Consider the following 23,937-nt stretch of genomic DNA (forward strand, 5'->3'; position numbering starts at 1 on the left):
AGGAAAGGGTTTTACCTTTTTTTTTTTTTGACAGAGCCTTGCTCTGTTGCCCAGGCTGGAGTGCAGTGGTGTACTCTCGGCTCACTGCAACCTCTGCCTCCTGGGTTCAAGTGATTTTCCTGCCTCAAGCCTCCTGAGTAGCTAGCTGGGATTACAGGCGCATGCCACCATGCCCGGCTAATTTTTGTATTTTTAGTAGAGACAGGGTTTCACCATGCTGGTCAGGCTGGTCTCGAACTCCTGACCTCATGATCTGCCCATCTCGGCCTCCCAAAGTGCTGGGATTACAGGCATGAGCCACCGCGCCCAGCCAGGGTGTTACCTTTAAGGACAAGACTGAATTCCGATCAACAGCAGTTTACTTTTAATGAGACAGGAGGTGATTGAGCTAATGAATGACTGTTCAGTAATTCTGTCCTAAGATTTTTCCAGGAATTAGCTAGTACGCTTCTGTGGCATACAGTCCTAATCAATACATTTGAAGAATGTGATGTATGCTGTGTTCAATAAGGGAAAATATTTGAATAAAAATTTAAAGTCCACTTTCCCAAGGATATTTATTAGTTGGAGTAAAACCATAACCTAAGGACAGATTGAGGGCCACAAAGATGTATACAAACTTCACTTGACTACAGGCTGTTTAACCAACATTTTGTAGAACTGTATAAACAACTACTTCTAAATTATACTGCAGAAAGGTAAATAACTAATATAAAATATAACCCAAGGGAAAGAGAGGAAAGAATTAGGATGAAAAAAATTTAAGGGCCAGGAGTTCCATGCGCCCTGGACTGCTGAGAAATGGGTGGCCAACAAGCCCATCTTGAGAAAAAGTAATAAACACAAGACCAGCTGCTGTTCGAAAGTTAACTGCCTGCTGATAGTTTAATTTGAAACAACTTCAGAAAAGCCCCACACTAAGTACTATGGCAGTGGTAGACCAGCCAATAAAACTTTTCAATTACCCAACTGCTACACCATATACATGCTTCATTTTCATTCCCATCACACTAGGGGGAAATGCTAAAGTTACATTTCTGAAAACCACAACAAAACAACACTGTGTGTGTGTGTGTGTGTGTGTGTGTGTGTGTGTGTGTGTATTCTCTGTAGGATGACAAAAAAATGTTAATAGTCCTTTCACATCTTCCTTTGCAAAAGAATTTCCGTATTAAACTAACCCCAGCAGAGCATGGTATTTTGATAGACATACTTAGAAAAGAGAACAGCTAAAACAAGTTAAATCTTTTGCTTTTAGCTAATCTATTTAAACCACAATGTGATGATGGTAAAGTGTCAAAATAAAATCTTCAACATCTTCATAAGATCAACAACAGGATACCAATGCAGAGAACCAAGACCCTTTTAAATTCGTAATGATATAGTGATTGCTATGAGTTTTAACATCACCAACTATTAACTCTGAGAGTACTAAACTATGTGCTACAAATATTCTGCATGTTGAGTTTCAGTCTCTCCCTGTGCTGGGTGACATTTCAGGCCACATTATGGGGAGGGAAGTTGTAATGGGCTCTAGAGAACTTGGAACAGTACCAAACACCAGGAAGCTATCTGAGATTTGGGAAGCAAACAGACATGTACGGCATATAAAATTTAAAAACTTAAAAGTAATTGTGAATGAAAACAAAAAAAAAATCTATCTTGGAAGAACAATAAAGGTTTTCCTACACATCTATACACAAAGATATGAACATAAAGATGCTTATTGCAACATCATTTCTAACTGCAATGAATTGGAAACAACCTAAAGGACTGGTTAAATAAATTATAATAAGGTTACACTGGAAAATTTTATGCAGTAGTTAAAAAAATAATGAAGTGGAAACTGACATGGTAATACTTTCTAAATAAGTTAAAAAAGTCAAATTGACAGAAACACATACATATGTATACAGATATACAAACATACATATAAGCACACATACTACACATACACACACATATATATATCCCCATTTGTTCTAAATATTATTTAAATATATGCTATATATATGCATAGAAAGCAGACTAGGATAGACACTGAACCACCACTCTTAAGTCACCTATGGGATAAAGGCAGATACCACATGTTTCTGTACTATTAAAACATGTTTTCACGTGTTAGTTGTAGAACTCTAAAGTGCCAAAAAAGAGAAAAATTTGCAGAGAAATACAAGATGCTTCTAGTAAAAGGAGACATGGGAGCAGGACTACAAGTAGAGGTAAAATCTGAAGTGTTTAATCAATTTTTTCTGAACATTCTTGACTATTTCCTCAATTTTTCTCTTTAAAAAGAATTCACTCAATTTTATACTCATGTCCTATAAAAACATCTTTATCATTGCCATAGGATTCAAAAAGATCTCCTGATGCCATTTAAAAAATAATTATGAAACTATGCAGAGTTTTTTTTTTTTTCTTTCTTTTTTAAGAGACAGGGTCTCACTCTGTCATGCAGGCTGGGATACAGTGGTGTGATCATAGTTCACCAAACTCCTGGGATCAAGCAATCCTCCCACCGTAGCCTCCCAAGCAGCTAGGACTACAGGCATGAGCCATCATGCCCAGCTAATTCCCAGGAGTTTAAAAAAGTATAGATAATATTGCAAATCCTATCTCTTAGCTTAAGAAATAAAACAGTCAAGATACACTTGAAGCTCCCTGTGGATCCTTTCCTGGCCCATTCATTTGATAATCAATACCCTAATTTCACTATTTATGACTTCCACACATCTTTTTATACTTTTAGTACCTATACATAGTCATAAAAATATACAACAAACAATGTATTATTTGTGTTTTGCCACGTGGTCCCTGTTGGTACAACTCTCCTGTTGTAATGTGAAAGCAGCCCGAGATGATATGCAAATGGGCATGGCTGAGTTCCTGTAATATTTTAATTGCAAAATGGTGGCAGGCCAGATTTGACCCATTTGCTGACTTCTGCTTTATATAAATGGCATTATACTGTAACTATCCTTCTACAGCTTGCTTTTGTCAACCAAAATTATGTTTCTGAGATGTATCCATGTTCTCACATACTACATATCCTTAATTCAAACAGGGCTACTCTGAACTGACAAAGATTCTGAAACTTTTCCTAGTCCCATCTGTGTACTTCCTTGTAAAATCCAGTTTTGGCAGTAAGTCAGTTTAGCAAGAATCCTCATCTTCAATATCAGATTACTCTTAACATCTGATCAGGTTCAATCCCCTGCCATCCTCTTGGTGATGTCTGATCACCCTGGTCTGACTTCAGCAAGAATCCTATTAGGTCAACTTAGCCATAATCCCCTTTATCCCTGATGTTTCCTCTCAGTAATTTTCTATCCACTGACCCCCACGCCCTGCTCTTTTATTATAAATTCCCACTTGCCCATGAGTTGAGCCTGACCTAACTCCCCGACTGCAAAATCCCATTGCAGTTGTCCCTATACCTATCTTGATAGTCCTGAATAAAGTCTTCCTTACAGTTGTACCAAATTACATACTCTCATATGTACTTGGTATTTTCAGTCTTTGAGAGTTCTGTGCCAATTCCATGGAAGTGAAATGGTATCTCATTACCATGTTAGTGCACATCTTAATCCTAGCAAGGTGAAGAATCTTTTCATATATTAACTGGTTACTTAGGTTTCATCTTTTATGTGTTCCCTACCTGTATTTACTTGTCTTTTTCTTCCGTATGCGTAGTTTTTCTTTATCCTGGATACTAACCTTTGTTGCCTACGTGCACTGCACAGTCATGACTTCCCTTTTCACATGCTTCCGATGTATTCATGTACATAAATCTTAAATTTTCACATAGTCAGATTTATCAATCTTTTTCTTCATGGTTTGTACTTGTTGACCCTTAAGAACTCACTACCTCATAAAGATATTCTTATACATTTCTTTGAAATGTTTCCATTTTACTTCTTTCATTTCTTTAGATTTTTATCTCATGTCATAAGATAAATCAAATTCCGTGTAGATTAAAAATATGGATAATCAGTTATTCAAGCACCATCTGTTGACATACCAACTTTCCCTCATTGATCCGTAATGCTGCCTCTATCATATCACATGACAGAGAACTCTATGCATTCATCTATGTCTGTGGGCTCTTTAGTCTGCTTCAACAACCTATTTCTAGGTTTGCTGACAAAAGACTGTCTTAATTACTTAAAAGAGTTCACCTCTCCTCTTTGATCTTCAAAGTTGCCTTGGTTAGTCTTGCTCTTCCTTATACATCTAAGAATCACTTTGCTGAATTTCCATTTTCTTACTTCTATGATTTTTAATGAAATTTCATTTAATTTTATGAATGGATATCAAAGGGGATTATGACAGGTCACTATAAGAAGACTTTAGGGAGGCCAAGATTCAAATGACAATTTTTGAGAAATAGATTTAAGGTTCTTTGTTTTGCTGCCTTCTTTTTTTGCTGCTGTAAAATATTTCCTTGTAGTAGATAAAACATTTGAGATGAATTAGCTGGTAGTTCAGACCCCTAAGTCATCAAGATCTATTATTTAGAGCTGGTGGGGTGGTAAAAAGAGCTCTTAATTTTCTATTCGTGGCACTGACTGCCATAGGGCTTAACATTCTTTATTATCTTTAGCTCCTACTTCCCTCTAATTCGTTTCCCAAACTGCCACTCCATGGTACTTTTTCCTAGATGTTATTAATAGCTATGTCTGGGAAAAGAAGTTATAAATTCAAATAAATTTTTAAACGGGTGTGTAGTATAGCTCTCACTTGGAGTTTTATAATGTACTTGAGTGTATCAAAGACTCTGAGGAGCATCACAGTAAAGAAATATGGCTAATTTTGTTTAACTCACCATTTCATAAACTTTTCTGCATATTAACACTTATTTCTTGACATACTGATTAATAATCTACAGAAGAGAGTTCTGTGGGACATCAATTTGGGAAATGGTGTGTTTAAACTAATAAGGTTGAGACAAGAACAACGCAGATATTTCTCACATGTGTATCAATCAATCGGCAGCAAGCAAATCAACATCAAAACAAAGTAATCAAAAACCACCCAGGATGCCTTTTGCTTGGGGTCTTAGTGTTGGCCTACATATGATAAAATTTTTCCTTTAACTTGACAAGAATTATGTTTTCCTTCTTAGTTTAGCACTGAGGTGAAAGAACAGGCAGACATCCCAGATTTATTCACCTCTTACTATGAAAGCTATAGGAGTGCTTGGCCTCTAAAAACACAAACAAGAGAAATGCATTTCTGTTATCCCTGTTGGGCTTGGAGCCCATCATTCTTGTTGCCAAGTGGCCTGAGGAGAACCGAAAAACATACCAAAATTAAATGACTTTTTGTTTATATTTTCTTCTTTCTGCTCTGTTGATGCAGCAGGTATTAATCTGCTTGATGCACTGCTGGCTTGGTGGGGTAGCCCTGCTCAGCTGAGGATGGCAGGAGAACAGGTCACCGCCAATGTCAGCAGATACCCTGGACAGAAAACGATGTCCTTTCCTGAAAAAACATTTCTCCTTTCTTATAGGGCATCACTCCTTGCTGTTGTAACACACAGATCCAATAATAGTCGTGGGCGAGCTTTTGAGAGTCAGGTTCTTCCCGATTTGTAAGGTAAAAATACTGATATTTCCCTTTCTCTCCTCAAAATACCTTTGGCATTTATTTATTCAACAGTTATTTATTGTTTATTGTGGGCCAGGCAATCTACTAAGTGTCAGGGTTACCAAGACCAATAGCACAGTCCTAAAGAACTTGACAGTATAAATAAGAGATTAAAAATACTGAGAATACTTTCCGAATACCCTCAAAAGTACCACAGCATTGCCTAAAATATAACTGTAAAGACTGGGAACTTCACTTTAGGGTCAATAGATTCTCAGAGATTGGGAGTGTAAGTCCACAACAATGGACCTCCTTCAACCTGGAGACTTTTTCTTATTTTCTATTGTATTCTGAGCCAGAACAGAGACTCACAAGAGATATTTATTGGCTATTAGTGAGCAAGGAGCTGGAGCCATCTAGAATAATGACTTAGCCATGCATGAATCTTCTCTATTGTTATTTCCAGCGCTAGCTTATTTAGCTTTTCTTTGACAGCATTACTTCACAGAGTAGCCCATTCCATTTTTGACCAGCTCTGTCAGGAAATTCTTCCTCATTTTGTGCAGAAATATATCCCCCTCCAAGTTCCACCCACAGAGGTGCATTCTGTCCTCCCTCTGGGACTCCCAGGAACACACACAACAGTTCTCTCCACTGCGTCTTTCTATTTTGAAATTTTCATGTCTACAAAAAAGCTGAAGAAACAGTATAAGTAACACCTATATGCCTTTCATCTATTCACCAATTATTAACAGTTTCCAATATCTGCTTCTTTATTGCTCATCCTGGGTTTTTTCCCCCTGAATTGAGATTTATTTGCAAACATAATACTATATCACCCTTACATTAATACTTTGGCATATATCTCCTAAGAATCACATTCTCCTGCATAATAACATTTCTATTCTACACCTTAAAAAGTAATGTTTAATACAATATTATTTAAAATAACATCCATGTTTAAATTATCCCCTCCCCAACCTTTTTTAAAGTTGGGATTTTTTAGTCCTAGATTTTTTTTTTTAATTCACATATTAGATTTGGTTGTTAATATCTCTTTGGTCTCTCTCTCTCTCTCTTTTTTTTTTTTTTTTTGAGACGGAGTCTCACTCTGTTGCCCAGACTGGAGCGCAGTGGAGTGATCTTGGCTCACTGCAACCTCTGCCTCCCGGGTTCGAGTAATTCTCCTGCCTTGGCCTCACAAGTAGCTGGGATTACAGGCATGCACCACCATGCCCAGCTAATTGTTAGTAGAGATGGAGTTGGCCATCATTTTGGCCAGTCTGGCCTCGAACTCCTGACCTCAAATGATTCACCTGCCTTGGCCTCCCAAAATGCTGGGATTACAGGTGTGAGCCAACGCGCCCGGCCTCTTTGGTCTCTTGTTACCTGCAATATTCTCCCAGCCTTTTTTTTTTTCTTTTTTCCTTAGGACTACTACATAAGTGTACTGCTTATCTCACTAGTGATAATATACATGTTGACTACTTGATTTAGATGGTGACCACTAGGTCTCTCCATTGAAATGGTAAATTTTCCCCCTTTGCAATTAAAAACTGATCTGTGGGGTGATATTTTAACAACTTTTCCCAACAACTTTTTTTTTTTTCAACAGCAGCTGGTATCTTTTGATGTTTCCCAACAACTTTTTACAGAAGTTTTAGCTGCCACTGATGATCTTTGCCTGCATCAACTATTACTTTGAGAATTACAAAATGATGATTTTCTAAGTTCTGTCATTTCTCCTACATGGGATCCATTATCATCATTTTTTTTGGATACTCAAATTACCCCAAAATTTGTCCAGTGAAAATCCCTTGATGCTACCATCTGTCTTTTCAACATGACCCCATTAGTTGAGCACTTCCTAGCTTTCTATCACAACTAGATGTCCAGGATCATCTTGCATTTTCCCTTAGCCCAGACCCAGAATCCGCCATTCCTCCAGTGGCCAGCGTTCCTCTTAGTAGGGAACAGCATTTATTAGGAAGAATTCTGCTAGTTTCCTCCACATATCAGCCTCTGAGTGTTTGAAGCCAGTTATCGTTTCCATCCCATGCACTTCCCCAAACTTTCACATCTGGGCTAAGTTCTCCCAGTTCCTCACACCAGTCTTCCTATGGTTTAGCTTTGACTTTTATCTTACTCTTCTTTTTCATCTTCCCTGTCCCAACTCAGCTGCTATATTCTAGACCAGTGGTCCCCAACCTGACTACACATCAGAATCACTGGGGGACTTGTTTAATATACAGATTTTGAGGATTCATTTGAGACTTACTAAATAGAATCTCTGGGGTTGGGCATGGGATTCTGTTTTGTTTTGTTTTTTAAGGTCTCCATGTGGTATCTATACAGTCACTCCACAGCATACTTCAATTTTTCAAGGTCTTGTGGACCCCAAATTGAACAGAATATCAAAAGTATGATCTAGGCTGGGCACGGTGGCTCACGCCTGTAATCCCAGCACCTTGGGAGGCCGACGCAGGTGGATCACGAGGTCAGGAGATCGAGACCACCCTGGCTAACATGGTGAAACCCCATCTCTACTAAAAACACAAAAAATTAGCCAGGCGTGGTGGCGGGCACCTGTAGTCCCAGCTACTCGGGAGGCTGAGGCAGGAGAATGGCGTCAATCCGGGAGGCAGAGCTTGCAGTGAGCCGAGATTGTGCCACTGCACTCCAGCCTGGGAAACAGAGCGAGACTCCATCTCAAAGAAAAAAAAAAGTATGATCTAGAGCTACCACTTTTAGCCTGAACATTAAACTTCTTTCAGTGTAATCAAATCGGTGCAGACTTTTTTGGGGGAAGGTAGATGTAATGACATAAGATTTTTGATTCATGGTAAATTTATGAAGAACTAAATCCTTCAGACTTTTTCAAAAATATTGCTAAGTCACATCTCCCTTATCTTTTTATGTTCCACTGGTGTTTCATTCTAAGGGTTTGCATTTGTGCCTATTAAAATTCATATTGCTCAGTTCAGTCCAATCTTCAGAATGTTAAAGGTCTTGGGGATCCTCGTTTTACCATCCTAAGTATTTTTTACTCTTCCAACTTTATGTCACTCACAGTTAAGCATGCTGTCAAAGTCCTTTCTCTTACATTGCCTTATTTTTATTTTTAACAGAGATGAGACAGTGTTTTGCTATGTTGCCTAGGCTAGTCTTGAACTCCTGGGCTCAAGCGATCCTCCTGCCTCAGCCTCCCAAGTAGCTGTGATTACAGGTGTGAACCACCATGCCTGGTTACTATTTTTCTTTAATTATCTAATATAAAAGAATCTTACGAACTGTTTAATGATTATGGTGGTAGATACATAATTGTACATGCCTATCAAAACTAGTAAGATTATACACAAAAAAGAATGAATTTTAACATATGTAAATTGTACCTGGAAAAAAAATCAGTCAATATTCTAAATACCCAGCTATATTCTTCTCTCAGATTAGGTCTCACTAACTTATTTTGATTGACAATTTCTGCAAAACGCATTGCTATTCTAAGCAATGAAATTTTTATAGATTTTATATTTTTATTGATTGAGGTCAATGCACTCTAGGGTTTGATCTCTTGAAAAAGCACCAGGATTTGGCTTACCAGAGCAGTCAATCCAATGAGTACATTACTTTAACAATTCCCACAAAATAAAACATCAAAAAAGGTGGTAGAATGTGGAATAAAAAGAAATTAATATTAGAAAAATTATAATCTTTCATAGTACTGGGTTAAAAATATTAAATATAGCCTGTCAGTCCTGCCTATGAGAAGTCAGACAATTTTTCACCTATAAGTTTGACAAGGATTTTTTAATGTACTCTTCAGTGTTGGAGAATTCTTGTGAAATACACTCAGTGTGGTTGAGAGCTTAAGTGATACAACCTTCCCGGCCACTTGAAATACCTAACAAAAACATAAAATAATCCATTTGAATATATACATACATATATACTAAAAGTCTAGAAAGAAATGTACCAAAATTTTAGCAATAGCCAGCCATCTCTGGCTGATGGAACGCAGTCTGGGTTTTGTTTTGTTCTGCTTTTTTCATGCTTTGTATTTTTAAAATATCTTTTACATTTCTACAGTGAGCCTATATTAGTTTTATGATTAGGAAAACAGCAGTACACACTTACAAAAATACTGGTTAAAGGGAGGGGAGGAAAATAAGTCACAAAAACAAATAAATGAGAGTAAAATAATTTTTATGAAAATGTGTCTGTCACTGATGGGAATTCCTAAAATAAAACATGTTTTCCAGGTAGTCAATAGTTTTATGTGAAATTTTAATTCAGAGAATGAATAAGATTTCCCTTATGAAGCTTCTCTGAATGCCACAGAAGATTCCAATAGACAGTAACTCTAAAGAGGACACTTACATTGCTTCCAAACAATACTTTTCAAATAAGAAGCTTTATACAGAATTATTAGATACTGTAAATTCATACCTTGAAGAACGATGTTCTGGTTTATTTCGTTCGTTGCGATCTGTAGAGAAAGAAGATGGTTACGTGTCAAAATGTTCTTTAAAAGCTCTGGAAAGAAGTTTTTAAATACCAGCTGCCATACCATTAGATTTCACAAAGGACTGTACAAAGGTAGTTGTGTCTTCCTAAGTATAAGGCTCTTCATCACAGTTCGCCTGACAGAGGCAGAAAAGACACAATGAAGGACAGGCATAAAAGCTTACGGTTTGTTAAAATCATCTACTTGGAAAATGTATCATTACATGTATTATTTCATTTTATAAGATATTTCCTGTGCTAAATACTTTGCTAACACTAGAAGAGATTTAGCTAAGGAAAGAAAGCAAGGAAACTGCAAAGCCACAGATTACTCAGCTCAAAAAAATCATTCCATGAATCATGGTTGGCAGAAGCTTCTAACGAATGGGGAGGGGGAAAATTGAGCAGTCAGCTACAACATCTGCAAATACTAAGACCAATACAGCTTCACCCTTAACTATCTACCACCCAGAACATTTCAGAAGTTGGATTTCAATGTTTCTCCAGTAATTAGATATAATGTGCTCTCTATATAAAATTTCTGATCGTCACAACTGGGAAGAAGGGAACTCTCATGGGTAGAAAGCAGGAATGTTGCTAAAGATCCTACAATGCATAGAGCGATCCCTTTCACCAAAAGAATTATCTCATCCAAAATGTCAGCAGTGCAGAGGTCGAGAAACCCTGCTATAGGGTAAGAAATAAGAGCACAGATGCTTGAACTTTTCAAAAGTGACTCTCTAGACTGCTGTAACATGCTATTAATCAACCTTGAGACTATTATATACAAGAGAACCATAAAACCCACAGGTTGTCTTTTTTGAACCTGAGTAACAATTTTTCCTCCACTATATGCTTAAGAATTAAAAATAAGTGAAGTAAAAGGCCGCAGTGTTATGCAAAAATAAACAATATGAAGCAATATACAAACCACAATATATCCTAAGCAATGACGTTAAGAAAAAATCCTATGGAATATTAGCAAAATACAGTTTTCTATAGTATCTTCTGAATTAATGCTAACAAGATAGAATTTAATGGCAACGTAAAGATTAAGACAGGAATGCTTTTAGTTTTTCCTTAATTTTATTGCTGGTGGAACAGAATAAGAGGATTATGAAACATACTCTAAAACTTCTAGAAAGAAATATGGAAGAAAAGGAATAGGATTTACACAGTTAAACGTATGTAACAATTCTTTCTGAATGAGTTCATAATAAAAAAGAAATGTTTTTCAAAGCCAAAGAGTTAGTACTCATGAAAACACTGTTCTCTGAAAGACTAATAAGTAAAAAGATTCACAATAAAGCATGCCTGCTTAGATATAATGATTTCCAAACACATAGTGTTAGCACATTTCTGGTTCCAATTTTTCTACACTGTGACTTAGTATTACTGCAGCTTTTAAAACTTTTCTGTTTTAATTTAACTTGGTTTCACCCCTCCCTTAAATGAAAATATCATGTTTTTCATTTGATGAGTATTAAGATTTTAAAGTCATAGTAACGCAGGGCACATTTAAATCATTTCTCTCAATCATTCTTCTCCAGTTTTTAGCCTGCTAGCTTCGCTACAAAAATGAAGTATAATGTCTCAAAGTAAAGCCAGAAACTGAATACAGATTAGCTATCCTCATATAACAAAGCAACAACTCTTACCTGTGTCTAAAGCCGAGCTAAAACTCTGTCCAGAACATCATTTCCTGTGGCTGTAATCCTAGTTGCATAGTTTACTTAGGCATGTAATAGCAAATTTCCCCACTAATCTTCCTAGTGGTACAACACACAAGAGGAAGGGAGAAACAGAGTCACGATGCATGTAAACAAGACTCAGTATCCAAGGGCTTCCCTCCAGGGCCTGTTCTGATTGGCAGATGTGCTATGACCAGTCTGCACAGCTGGAATGTGGCCACTCAGGAAGCAAATGGCTCACAGCTCTCCTTCATTCTTGGTTAAAACAGGAAATTCTACAGTCATTTTTATACTTTCTGCTCTAAGAAAATACGAAAGTCTTCTCATAGCACTTTTCTATTGAACCAGTAATTAAAATTCAACAAAAGACTTGATTATCTGCTGGGGGAAATTTTAAAATTTTCCCCCCAAATTCACTATTAGTGTTATCTGTGTTACATTCCTGTGTAAATATAGATACGCAGTACTTATAAAATGTTACTCCTAAGAACGCACATAGTTGATAATTTGAGGGTAAGGGTAAATTATCTATTACTCACAATATTTCCCAACCCTCACCTCTTGACCATGAAAAACAAATTGAAACACATGTTCTTGGCTTGATCTCTTCCCTCAAAGTATACAAATATTTGGATTTCACATTTTGCCATAGAGCCATCTTTTAGCTTAAATACATATAAATAATGGGGTGTGTGTTGTGTATCTGTGTGTCTTATATACTTATACTTTTTCATATACTTACATTTTAAACAAAGTAATTTTCATGATAGTCAAGATTATTGTGCAATTGTCAAGAAATATATTAGTAGAAATAAATTTTTTGGCAAAATAATAAGTGGTTATTATTTTGTTCCAAAAGCCAAGACTGAACAAAACAAATCACTGAGGGTGGATTCAGAATCTGCTTTCTTGCCAACAATAACAAAACATTTGGATGAAATCCCCTTAAGAATGAGAACAGATCTATAGCAAACATGGAAATTTAATCTTGGCTATATATAGTGCTTTAAGTGTATGGATTTTATTTTAAATCAAATACTCTTCAGCACATTCTCTGAATTTTTTCTTTTCTTTCTTTTTTTTTTTTTTGAAACAAGGTTTTGCTCTGTACTCCAGGCTGGAGTGCAGTGGTGCAATCACAGCTCACTGCAGCCTTGAGCTCCTGAGCTCAAGTGATCCTCCCATCTCAGCCTCCCAAGTAGTTGAAGTAGTTAGGATTACAGGCACATGCCACCACGCCTAGCTAATTAAAATTTTTTTTTTTTTTTTTGTAGAGACAGGGTCTCCCTATTTTGTCCAGGCTGGTCTCAAACTTCGGGACTCAAGCGATCCTCCTGCCTTGGCCTCCCAAAGTGTTGGGATTGCAGGTATGAGCCACTGTGCTCAGCCTTCCAATTTTTTAGTTTCTAATTTTCAAATTAATTGGGGGAGAATATTTCTAAAGGTTTTCTGAACTTCTTTATATTTAGAAATCATATGAATAACTTTCTAGCCCAAAGTCTCACCATTTCTATGAAAAAAAGAGTTATTAAAAATAAAATGCCTTAACTCTAAAATTTGCCAAATGCTACACATTTGCTGTGGATGATATACTTATTCCAGGGCCTGCCCAGCAGAGCATGATGGTTTAGGTCACTCAAAGACCAGCAGTATATACTCAGTGTGAGGGTAACCATGGCTGGGTAACCATGTAATGGTTTTGTAGATATGTATCTCACACACACACAAACACAAACACACACACACACACACACACACACACACACACACACACACACACACCGCTCTTGCATTCCTTGTCCCTCTCATCCATGCCTCATGGTTAATAAGGCTAACTGAGGAATAGAAAAGTACTCTGTAAGTAGAACAAAGACAGAAAACAAGGCAGAGGCTGGGTGCAGTGGTTCACACCTGTAATCCCAGCACTTTGGGAGGCCGAGGTGGGTGGATCACCTGAGGTCAGGAGTTTGGGACCAGCCTGGACAACATGGCAAAACCGCATCTCTACCAAAAGTACAAAAAAATTAGCTGGGCGTGGTGGTGCACGTCTGTAATCCCAGCTACTCAGCAGGCTGAGGTGGGAGGATCGCTTGAGCCCGGGAGATGAAGGTTGCAGTGAGCCAAAATCACGCCACTGCATTCCAGCCTGGGTGACGGAGTGAAACTCTGTCTCAAAAACAAAAACAAAAACAAAAAACAAGGCAGAGCTGGCACAAAGACTATTGGTTGTGTGTGTATAAATGCTGTGGGAGAGATGTGAGGGATGCAATGGGGGAACCCATGGTATGTCAAGGGGACTGAAGAACAGTTAGGGGAGTGGTAGGATGCTATCATGGGTCAAGGATTCTGTGTAAGAACTCCAGATTATCCACATTTTCCTTTCATGTCAACTTGGTTCTATGTAATCTAGACATATGATTCCAATGTTTATGTATTTAGGTGTTATGCCACTTATGTAGAAATGGGCCCCTGTTCTGGCACAGACAGTTTTTGGGTACGGCTACGCAGATCCTACTGATGTGGAACCATTCAGGGTGATTCTGACTCTAATAATACTTTGAAATGGAGATGACAAAAATGCAAATGCCATCTTTGCTTTGATTAAAACTAAGAAGAATAGCCAACTCGGAACTTATTAGAATCTGTTGTAAGACATTCAGGCTTTGATGATTTAGCTTTGATCACTTAACAGGAGAGAAAAATCAAACCCCATTGGGTAGGGACTTACTTTACTAACTCAAGTTGGAAATGAAAGACCTGAAATCATTCTTTGAAATTAAGGGCAAGGCTCAGTCTACATGAATGAATATACACAGATATACTCACAATGGAGTAAGAAGTGGTTTAAAGTGAGTCTATCTTTTTTTTTTTTTTTTTTAATTGAGACAGAGTCTCACTCTGTCACCCAGGCTGGAGTGCAATCTTGGCTCACTGCAACCTCTGCCTCCCGGGTTCAAGTGATTCTTCTGCCTCAGCTGGGACTACAGGTGCATGCCAACATGCCTGGCTAATTTTTGTATTTTTAGTAGAGATGGGGTTTCACCATATTGGCCAGGCTGGTCTCGAACTCCTGACCTCATGATCCAGCCACCTCAGCCTCCCAAAGTGCTGGGATTATAGGTGTGAGCCACCATCCCCGGCCAAAGTGTCCATCTTATATCTCATCCTGGCATAGCAAAATCTCTTTAGCAGAAGCATTACCAATGAAGCGATTCTGTAGCATACTCCCAAGCATTACTGTTAAGTTCCAGCTTGGGAGTATATACAGTATATATCATTTTTAAAATATGGATGAACCCTATATAAACCCTTTGTGCCATTCAGAATTACCTAAAGGTTCCTTGGGGCTGAAAACAAATTATTTGCAGCAGCAATGTCATTACATCTTTACTTATGACAAGCAGAATAAATAAAACAATGAACTCATCCATTATAAGACACAAGATACCCAGTGTTCATACATCTTACTTTGGTGATTCTTTAAAAGATTGCATAATTGATTCCAAACAAATAGGATGGGATTTTACTTATCAGATATCAGAATTTCAAATAACTTTTCTAAAAACCTTAAATGGTTCTTATATTTAGAGAGAGAAAACTGCAAATATATATATATATTTCAAGTATATACTTCAAGCATATATATACATACACTTGAAAAGAAGGCAGTGCTCATTCTACAAAGTTACTGACACCAACTAATATGAATCCACCTCTGCTTTCTATTTGACAGCCTTGTTTAGGTGTGTCTCCAAACTGATTTTTATTTGCATTTGAGATTCCCACAGTGATGGTCTATTGTTCTTTTAAATGATATCTTTTCAATAAATATATATTTGTTGTTGCTGAAATAACACATCAAGTCAGAAAATTCCTACTCTCTTGGTTAAAAAAGCCAAGAAATTAAAGAGGGTCTCTGTCAGTTACCACTGCAGGGGAGAAATAAGACATACTACAGAGAAGTTTACATGGCTGCTGCTGCCCATGCTTCCATGGGTAAGTGGGAAAGTCTGGTCTACAGCACTATCAATAGTGACATCGTTCATTAATTAAAGTGCCTAAATTCATTAAAATTCATTAAAATGCAGTACTCTAATTACCCAGGAAGGGAAGAATTGGAGATGGAAAGGAAGTTTCTTCAAACAAGAATTTATGTCTTGGCTGGCTGGGGTGGCTCATGCCTGTAATCCCAGCACTTTGGGAGGCTGAGGTGGGCGGATCACTTGAGGTCAGGGGTTCAAGACCAGACTGGCCAACATGGTGAAACCCTGTCTCTAGTAAAACTACAAAAATTAGCTGGACATGGTGGCACACACCTGTAATCCCAGCTGCTCAGGAGGCTGAGGCAGGAGAATCGCTTGAACCCGGGAGGCGGAGGTTGCAGTCAGCTGAGGTCACGCCACTGCACTCCAGCCTGGGGGATGGAGCAAGACTCTGTCTCAAAAAAGAATTTATGTTTCAACAAAGAAGCAGACTATCTCTGGAATGTTTTCTCCTTCCCATCCCCACTGTTTTTACCCTCATTTTAGGTTCTTATCAGCAATTGTCTGGACTCTTATGTCCTGACTGGATTTTCTGGCCCCAGTTTCTTCCCCTCTAACCCAATCATATTGCTGGCCAAATAAATCTAGGCCTCAGAAAAATTATAAATCACTTAGATCTTCAGAGGATTAAATGAGATAATGCCAGTGACATTCTTAGCACCCTGTCTGTACACTTAAGCACACCACAAATGTCAGCTGCCGTCATGTTGTTAAAAGGCCAGCTATTAACTAGTTGTAGCAAATGATACTGCATCATGGTGACTGTACAAGTCACTTAACCTCCCTAAGCCTCAGTTTTCTCATCTACAAAACAGGGGAAAATACTATCCTTATGGAGCTTTTATGAGGATAAATGAATTAAAGGGTATGAAAGGTTTAGTTCAATATCTAGACCATCAATTCTGTGACTCTAATTCTGTGACTACCACTCTTAATATCTTTAATGCATGGCTCAAGAACCACCTTCTCCATGAAGCTGTCCCTGATTCCTCTCTCTCTTCAGCATCCTTGTATTCATTTCTTACTGCTGCTGTACCAAATTACCACAAACTTAGCAGCTTAAGACAACAAAAATGTATTATCTTAAAGTTCTAGAGGCCAGAAGTCAAAATGAGTATCCCCAGACCCATTAATGTGGGGGTCCCCAACCCCTCTGCCATGGACCAGTACCAGTCTATGGCCTGTTAGGAACTGGGCCGCAGGGCAGGAAGCAAGCAAGAATTTCTGTCTGAGCTCTGCCTACTGTCAGATAAGCATCCACATTAGATCCTCATAGGAGTTTGAACCCTATTGTGAACTGCACATGGGAGGGATCTAGGCTTTGTGTTCCTTATGAGAATCTAATGTCTGATGATCTGTCACTGTCTCCCGTCACCCCCAGATGGGACCATCTAGTTGCAGGAAAACCAGCTCAGGGCTCCCACTGATTCTACATTATGGTGAGTAGTATAATTATTATATATTATAATGTAATAATAATATAAATAAAGTACACAATAAATGTAATATGTTTGAATGATCCTGAAACCAGCCCTCTGCACCTGGTCCATGGAAAAATTGTCTTCCATGAGACCAGCCCCTGGTGCCCAAAAGGTTGGGGACCGCTGCATTAAGGTGTTTGCCAGGCTACATTCCCTTTGGATGCTCTAGGAGAGAATCCCTTTCCTTGCCTTTTGCAGCTTCCTGAGGTCACTTGCATTCCTTGGCTTGTCGTCCTTTCCTCCAATAGTGTAGCATTTAAAAATCTCTTTCTGACTGGTTTCCTCATCTACCTCCCTCTTCTACTTTAAAGGACTTTTATGATGACACTGGGTACACCAGGATAATCCAGAATAATCTCCCTATGTCAAGTTGACTCACAACCTTAATACTCCTTTGCCATGGAAATGTGACATATTTGCAGGTTCCAGGGATTACGATGTGGACATCTTTGTGCGGAGGGGGATAGCATCATTCTGCCTAACGCACCCTATCTGAACTCTCAGACTATCCGTCTATAGCACTCACTTCACACTAAGCATGACAGGGTGCACTGCTGTTTAAGGTTTTGAGCATGTGTCTGTCCCCTTTATCTAAGCAGCGTCTGATGTAGGCAGGGTCTCTGTGTTAGACTCTGCTTCACAGTCAGTACTCTGTAAATGTTTGTTCATAATGGTACTATCCAATGCCCTCGCATTTTCTTTTCTGCCCTGCATCTTTTATGCTGTAGTTGGTTCATGGATATATCTAATATTGCTGCAAAATGATGTGTCTTAAGAATTCCCATCCTTTTTTTTTGACTTTTTATAAATACAATAGTGATTTTGGTGTCAACTTTCTCCTAAAACAATTCACATTTGGTCTATTCTTCTGCTCAACATAGTCCTCTCCAAAACAAAAAACGCACAGGAAAAAACTACAGCACATTTGAACTGGAAGAGAAACCAGCTATTTAGTGACAGGCTGCTAATTCTTTTTAATAGTTCTTCTTCGAAATGGTTCAAATGAATCATTCTGATTGTTGAATTCAACTGACTATTGAATCAGGCTTTTAATGATTTGGGGTTCTTATGTTAGTTGTTTCAGAGATGAAATCAAAGCCACCATCTGTATTGCCCCTTTTCACTGCAGGGTGAATTTGGTAGAGACTTTAGGAAAATGAACATTTAATCAGTGTCACTTGGGTCCTGGGAAGTAAGGCAGGGAGGGGAGCGGCAAGGGAAGCTGGCTTAGAGAAAGGGGGTCATCAACCCTTCCTGCTGCTCCCTCCTTAAGCTCCCTAATGATTCTCTTGCCTTAATAGTTACTTTCATACCTCTTTTTGTTATAAAATATTTTTCAGCAAGCAAAATTTGTGATTTAAGGAGGTATAAAAAGACCTTTTAGTTCCCTGACTATCAAATGCAAAATATTGGGCCATTCCTAAGGGTTTTTCTTTCCTTTTTTGGTTTTTGTTTTCTTTCCAAGTTTGTGGGTTTTTTTTTTTTTTTTTTTTTTTTTTTTTGAGACAGGGGCTCACTCCGTCACTCAGGCTGGAGTGCAGTGGTGCAATCTTGGCTCACTGCAGCCTCGACCTCCTGGGCTCAGGAGATCCCACCTCGCCTCCCCAGTAGCTGGGACTACAGGTGTGTGCCATCACACCCGGGTAATTTAAAAAACTTTTTTTCTTGTAGACATGGAATCTCACTTTGTTGCCCAGGCTGGTCTCGAACTCCTGGGCTCAAGTGATCCTCCTACCTCAGCCTCCCAAACTGCTGGGATTACAGGCATGAGCCATCACACCCAGCTTCCAACTTTTATTTTAGGTTCAGGGGTACATGCGCAGGTTTGTTACATGTTTCAAACGGGTTTGGTGTACAGATTACTTTGTCACCCAGGTAATGAGCACAGCACCCAACAGGTCATTTTTCAATCCTCCCCCTCCTCCCGCCCTCCACCCTCCAGTAGGACCTAGTGTCCATTGTTCCTTCTCTGTGTCCATGCGTACTCAATGTTTAACTCTCACCTTTAAGTGAGAACATGTGGTATTTGGTTTTCTGTGGGTTTTTAATAAGGGTCATAAATTTAACCTGGAATGAGATATGCTATAAGCAAGGCAATCTGAGAAAGTGACCTAATAACAGATTACTTTCAGTGTTTCCCAAATTACAATAACCTCTCAAAATCCTGCAATTAAAAAAATTTATTTAACTTTGTTTAACACATTCTCCTAACTAATCTGAGGATAAAACATTTCTTACAGGCCAGGTGCAGTGGCTCACACCTGTAATCCCAGCACTTTGGGAGGCCAAGGGAGGTGAATCACATGAGGCCAGGAATTCAAGACCCAGCCTGGCCAACATGGTAAAAACCTGTCTGTACTAAAAATACAAAAATTAGCTGGGTGTGGTGGTGCACATCTGTAATCTCAGCTACCTGGGAGGCTGAGGCATGAGAATTGCTTGAACCTGGGAGGTGGAGGTTGCAGTGAGCTGAGATTGCGCCACTGCACTCCAGCCTGGGTGAAAGAGCAAGACTCTGTCTCAAAAAAAAAAAAAATTTTTTTTTTCTTACAAAATCAATTTGGATCAGACTTGGTATCTGGTACCTAAGCAAAGACAATGTTATCTCATTATCACCATCCACTTTCCCAGGAAACCAAAGTCCCTTATACAGAGCTTAGTCTTAGTCATCTCTGTGTCCAGCACCAGGCCTGACCCATAGCTACCACTTCTCAAATGAACTGAACTCCAACTGCTATAGGGCCAGGCACAGGCTCCAAGTGCCAAAGCAAGTGGGAAGCAATGATAAATCAGTCTCCCCTCCAATCCAATCAGGTTGAGAGATGACAACGTGCTAGCAGCCCTCGTTCACTCTTGGTGCCTCCTCGGCCTCAGCGTCCGCTCTGGCCGCGCTGGAGGAGCCCTTCAGCCTGCCGCTGCGCTGTGGGGGCCCCTCTCCGGGGCTGGCCGAGGCCAGAGCCGGCTCCCTCTGCTCATGGAGAGGTGCAAGCGGGAGCCGGGGCTGCGCCCGGGGCTTGCGGGCTGGCGGGGGTTCCAGGTGGGCGTGGGTTCCGCAGGCCCCGCACTTGGCACAGCCGGCTGGCACCTGCTGGGCTTGATTGGGGGACAAGCTCCCTCTGGGCTGCCGGAGTGCCCGGGCTAGGTGCTGCAAAGTCCCACCGCGAGGGCCATTGAGAGGTGAAGCCAGCTGGGCTTCTGGGTCGGGTGGGGACTTGGAGAACTTTTCTGTCTAGCTAAAGGATTGTAAATGCACCAATCAGCACTCTGTGTCTAGCTAAAGGATTGTAAATGCACCAATCAGCACTCTGTGTCTAGCTAAAGGGTTGTAAATGCACCAATCAGCGCTCTGTGTCTAGCTAATCAGGTGGGGACTTGGAGAACTTTTGTGTCTAGCTAAAGGATTGTAAATGCGCCAATCGGCACTCTGTGTCTAGCTAAAGGTTTTGTAAATGCACCAATCAGCTCTCTGTGTCTAGCTAATCAGGTGGGGACTTGGAGAACTTTTGTGTCTAGCTAAAGGATTGTAAATGCGCCAATCGGCACTCTGTGTCTAGCTAAAGGTTTGTAAATGCACCAATCAACAATCTGTCAAAATGGACCAATCAGCTGTCTGTAAAATGGACTAATCAGCTCTCTGTAAAATGGACCAATCAGCTCTCTGTAAAATGGACCAATCAGCAGCATGTGGGTGGGGCCAGATAAGGGAATAAAAGCAGGCCACCCAAGCCAGCAGCAGCAACACGCTGGAGTCCCCTTCCATACTGTGGAAGCTTTGTTCTTTCACTCTTCACAATAAACCTTGCTGCTGCTCACCCTTTGGGTCTGTGTTGCCTTTATGAGCTGTAACATGCACCGCGAAAGTCTGCAGCTTCACTCCTGAAGCCAGCGAGACCACAAACCCAGCGGAAGGAATGAACAACTCTGGACACACCGCCTTTAAGAGCTGTAACACTCACCGCGAGGGTCTGTGGCTTCATTCTTGAAGTCAGCAAGACCAAGAACCCGCCAATTTCGGACATAAGGTCACAAACCTTTTAAGATCTTTTAAGATTATATTTTTTCTTTAATTCTATCACTTATATATCTTTGATTTTGCATTGCTTAGGTTAATTTGTACATCTCAGAATAACAGATTACACAAAGAAGGTCAGCACCAATTGCTTACCATCTCCAGGTGTCTACTACTGGGGTGTGCCTGCAGTGGAAAATCAATAAATATTTCAGTATGACAATCTAGGTAGATGTTAAAAGCAGGAACTCTAGGTCAGACAGGCCTTGTTTTGAGTTCTTGCTTCACTACTTATTACCTGAAGGACCACAACAAACTGACGTCTCTAAGCTTCAGTGTCCACCTCTGTAAAATGGGGAATAATAGCAATACTCATCTCATCAAACAGAATGAGGATTAAATGAATAAAGGTACATAAAGGGTAGTATATTTGCTATGAGTAAGTGCTCAATAAACATCTACTATTATGATAATAGTATCAGGAATACAGAATATTTAGCAAGTTCATAATATTGTGGGCAGAATTACCTAAAGGGTAATTATCCTTTGTCGAATAGGGATTTCTTTTTTTTTTTTTTTTTTTTTTGAGACGGAGTCTCGCTCTGTCGCCCAGGCTGGAGTGCAGTGGCGCGATTTCGGCTCACTGCAAGCTCCGCCTCCCGGGTTCACGCCATTCTCCTGCCTCAGCCTCCCGAGTAGCTGGGACTACAGGCGCCCGCTACCACGCCCGGCTAATTTTTTGTATTTTTAGTAGAGACGGGGTTTCACCGTGTTAGCCAGGATGGTCTCGATCTCCTGACCTCGTGATCCGCCCGCCTCGGCCTCCCAAAGTGCTGGGATTACAGGCGTGAGCCACCGCGCCCGGCCGGGATTTCTTAATCTGTAGGATTTTTCTTTTTTATTACTGGTCAAGAGGACAGCAATGTACTAATAAATAATTTCTAAACCTTCCCTTATTCAACGGTTCAGCCTATTTTTCCTTTTCTTTCTCTTCCCAGCCCTTCTGAACCAGGGGCTATAATGAAAATTAATAAATCTGATTTTCATTTTCCCACTGTAGCCTCTGGCAGAAGTAATAAATAAGCCCTAAAAGTAAGCAGAAGAGGGAGAAAGAGAGCTAGAAGGCAGACAGATAAACTGTGCCAACCAGGGATCACCATCCCTTCCATTCTCCCTAATGTCTTCCCTCATTCCTAGTTCATCATGTGGGTTTTAGTCCTCACTGTCATTTTCTAAGACTTAAGAGAAGAGTCCCCAAATGAATTTTCTGAGTAGGATGAAAGAGTGGCATAAAGAAAGGAACTAGATAGATTAAATGTAAATTTTTTATCTATTTATGAAATTACTGGAATCTCCCATATTTCAGGATAGTATGGAATTCTTAGACAAGAATACAGAAAACAAAAATTAAAATTATTATTTCAGGTGCCAAAGGACGGATAACATCTCTACACATTGGTTTTCAGCTGTTAAGGGTAAAAATAAAGATTTTATTTTCTTTAAAGGGCAAAAGGCCCACTTTTTACTGTCTTCTCTTCCATTAGTTTTGTTTGTGCCACAGAACTCATAAAGTTATACCTTTGTGTAGCTGACCCTGCAAAATGAACCAATATCAGAAACTGCTGTAACCAAAAGACTCCTTCACGGGCTCCAAAGACCAGGCACCTCCCTCTGGTATAAGAACACTCAGCTCTGGCAACATTTTCTGCTTGGATGAGGATTCTTCCGATCTGTGTCTTCAAACTGAGATTTTTATCCACAGTGGGGCAGTCTTGGTCTCTAATGTAGAGTGATAAAAAAAAATCTTTTTCTTCCAATCAAGAAGAGGTAAAGCCACAGCCAGGCCTTGACAAACTACCTGAGGATAGGGAATGTATTCTCTGTACAACACAACATCTGTTGCAAATTCAAGCCCACCCCTGTCCTTCCTCTCCACTTCATTAACTTCCATCCAGACAACACTTTCAAAATGATACAGAAATACAAACAAAGAGAATGTTCAATTGTTTCATTCTATTACTCACTGTGTAGAATGCTTCTAAAGTAAGTGCCCAATTCTGATTTTTCACAGTTCTAAAGATTCACAGAATTCTTGAGTGAGAAGAGACACCTGGAGACATCTGTCACCTTTACTTTGAAGCCTTATTTGATCTTCCACAGGCAGAAATAATGCCCTCCACCTCGACATCTATATATTCAGTGCTTAGCACCTATGGGCACTTACCACATTTTGACTCACATTATAATCCTCTTTATGTCTTATTGCTTCCACTATGATAAGGTTCTTTAAGACAGAGCCTTTATATCCCTTGAAATGCCTGGCAGAGCACCTTACACAAAATAGGTACAACATAAGTGTCTGTTGTCGAATATACTGGTATGAGTCCTCTCCACACCTCTGCAAGCTGGAGATCAGCTGAGCTAAAAAGCCTCTGTGTTGTTTTTGGTTTTTTTTAGGGGTGGATGCTATTAATTCATAGAGAAGAAGTATTGTGCTTACCACAAGGCTTCAAAAATTTTTTATTTGGAAAGAATGCATTTTGAAGTGCTACTTCAGAATTGCAGAATTACTAAAAACATAATATTCATGTAATGAAAAATGTACTGTTTTGGGAGGGGTG

The 23,937-nt window shown here is 39.4% G+C and overlaps 1 protein-coding gene across 13 annotated transcripts in view; it reads right to left on the minus strand.

The window, feature by feature from the left end:
- SH3D19 (SH3 domain containing 19) overlaps positions 1–23,937 on the minus strand; it is a 232,464-nt gene that overhangs the window by 94,261 nt on the left and 114,266 nt on the right. For 12 of the 13 annotated variants that reach the window (XM_055111910.2, XM_055111913.2, XM_034959247.4 and 9 more), the window contains exon 2: positions 10,036–10,075. Coding sequence is in view for 7 of the 13 variants with exons in the window: in XM_034959247.4 (XP_034815138.3) it covers positions 10,036–10,075 (40 nt within the window). In the remaining 6 variants the exon portion in view is untranslated. Of the gene's footprint in view, positions 1–10,035; positions 10,076–10,156; positions 10,243–23,937 lie in introns of those variants that run through there. The other variant, XM_063603587.1, reaches the window with a different exon arrangement.

This window comes from Pan paniscus, chromosome 3 (assembly GCF_029289425.2).
Source record: "Pan paniscus chromosome 3, NHGRI_mPanPan1-v2.0_pri, whole genome shotgun sequence".
NCBI classification, from domain to species: domain Eukaryota; kingdom Metazoa; phylum Chordata; class Mammalia; order Primates; family Hominidae; genus Pan; species Pan paniscus.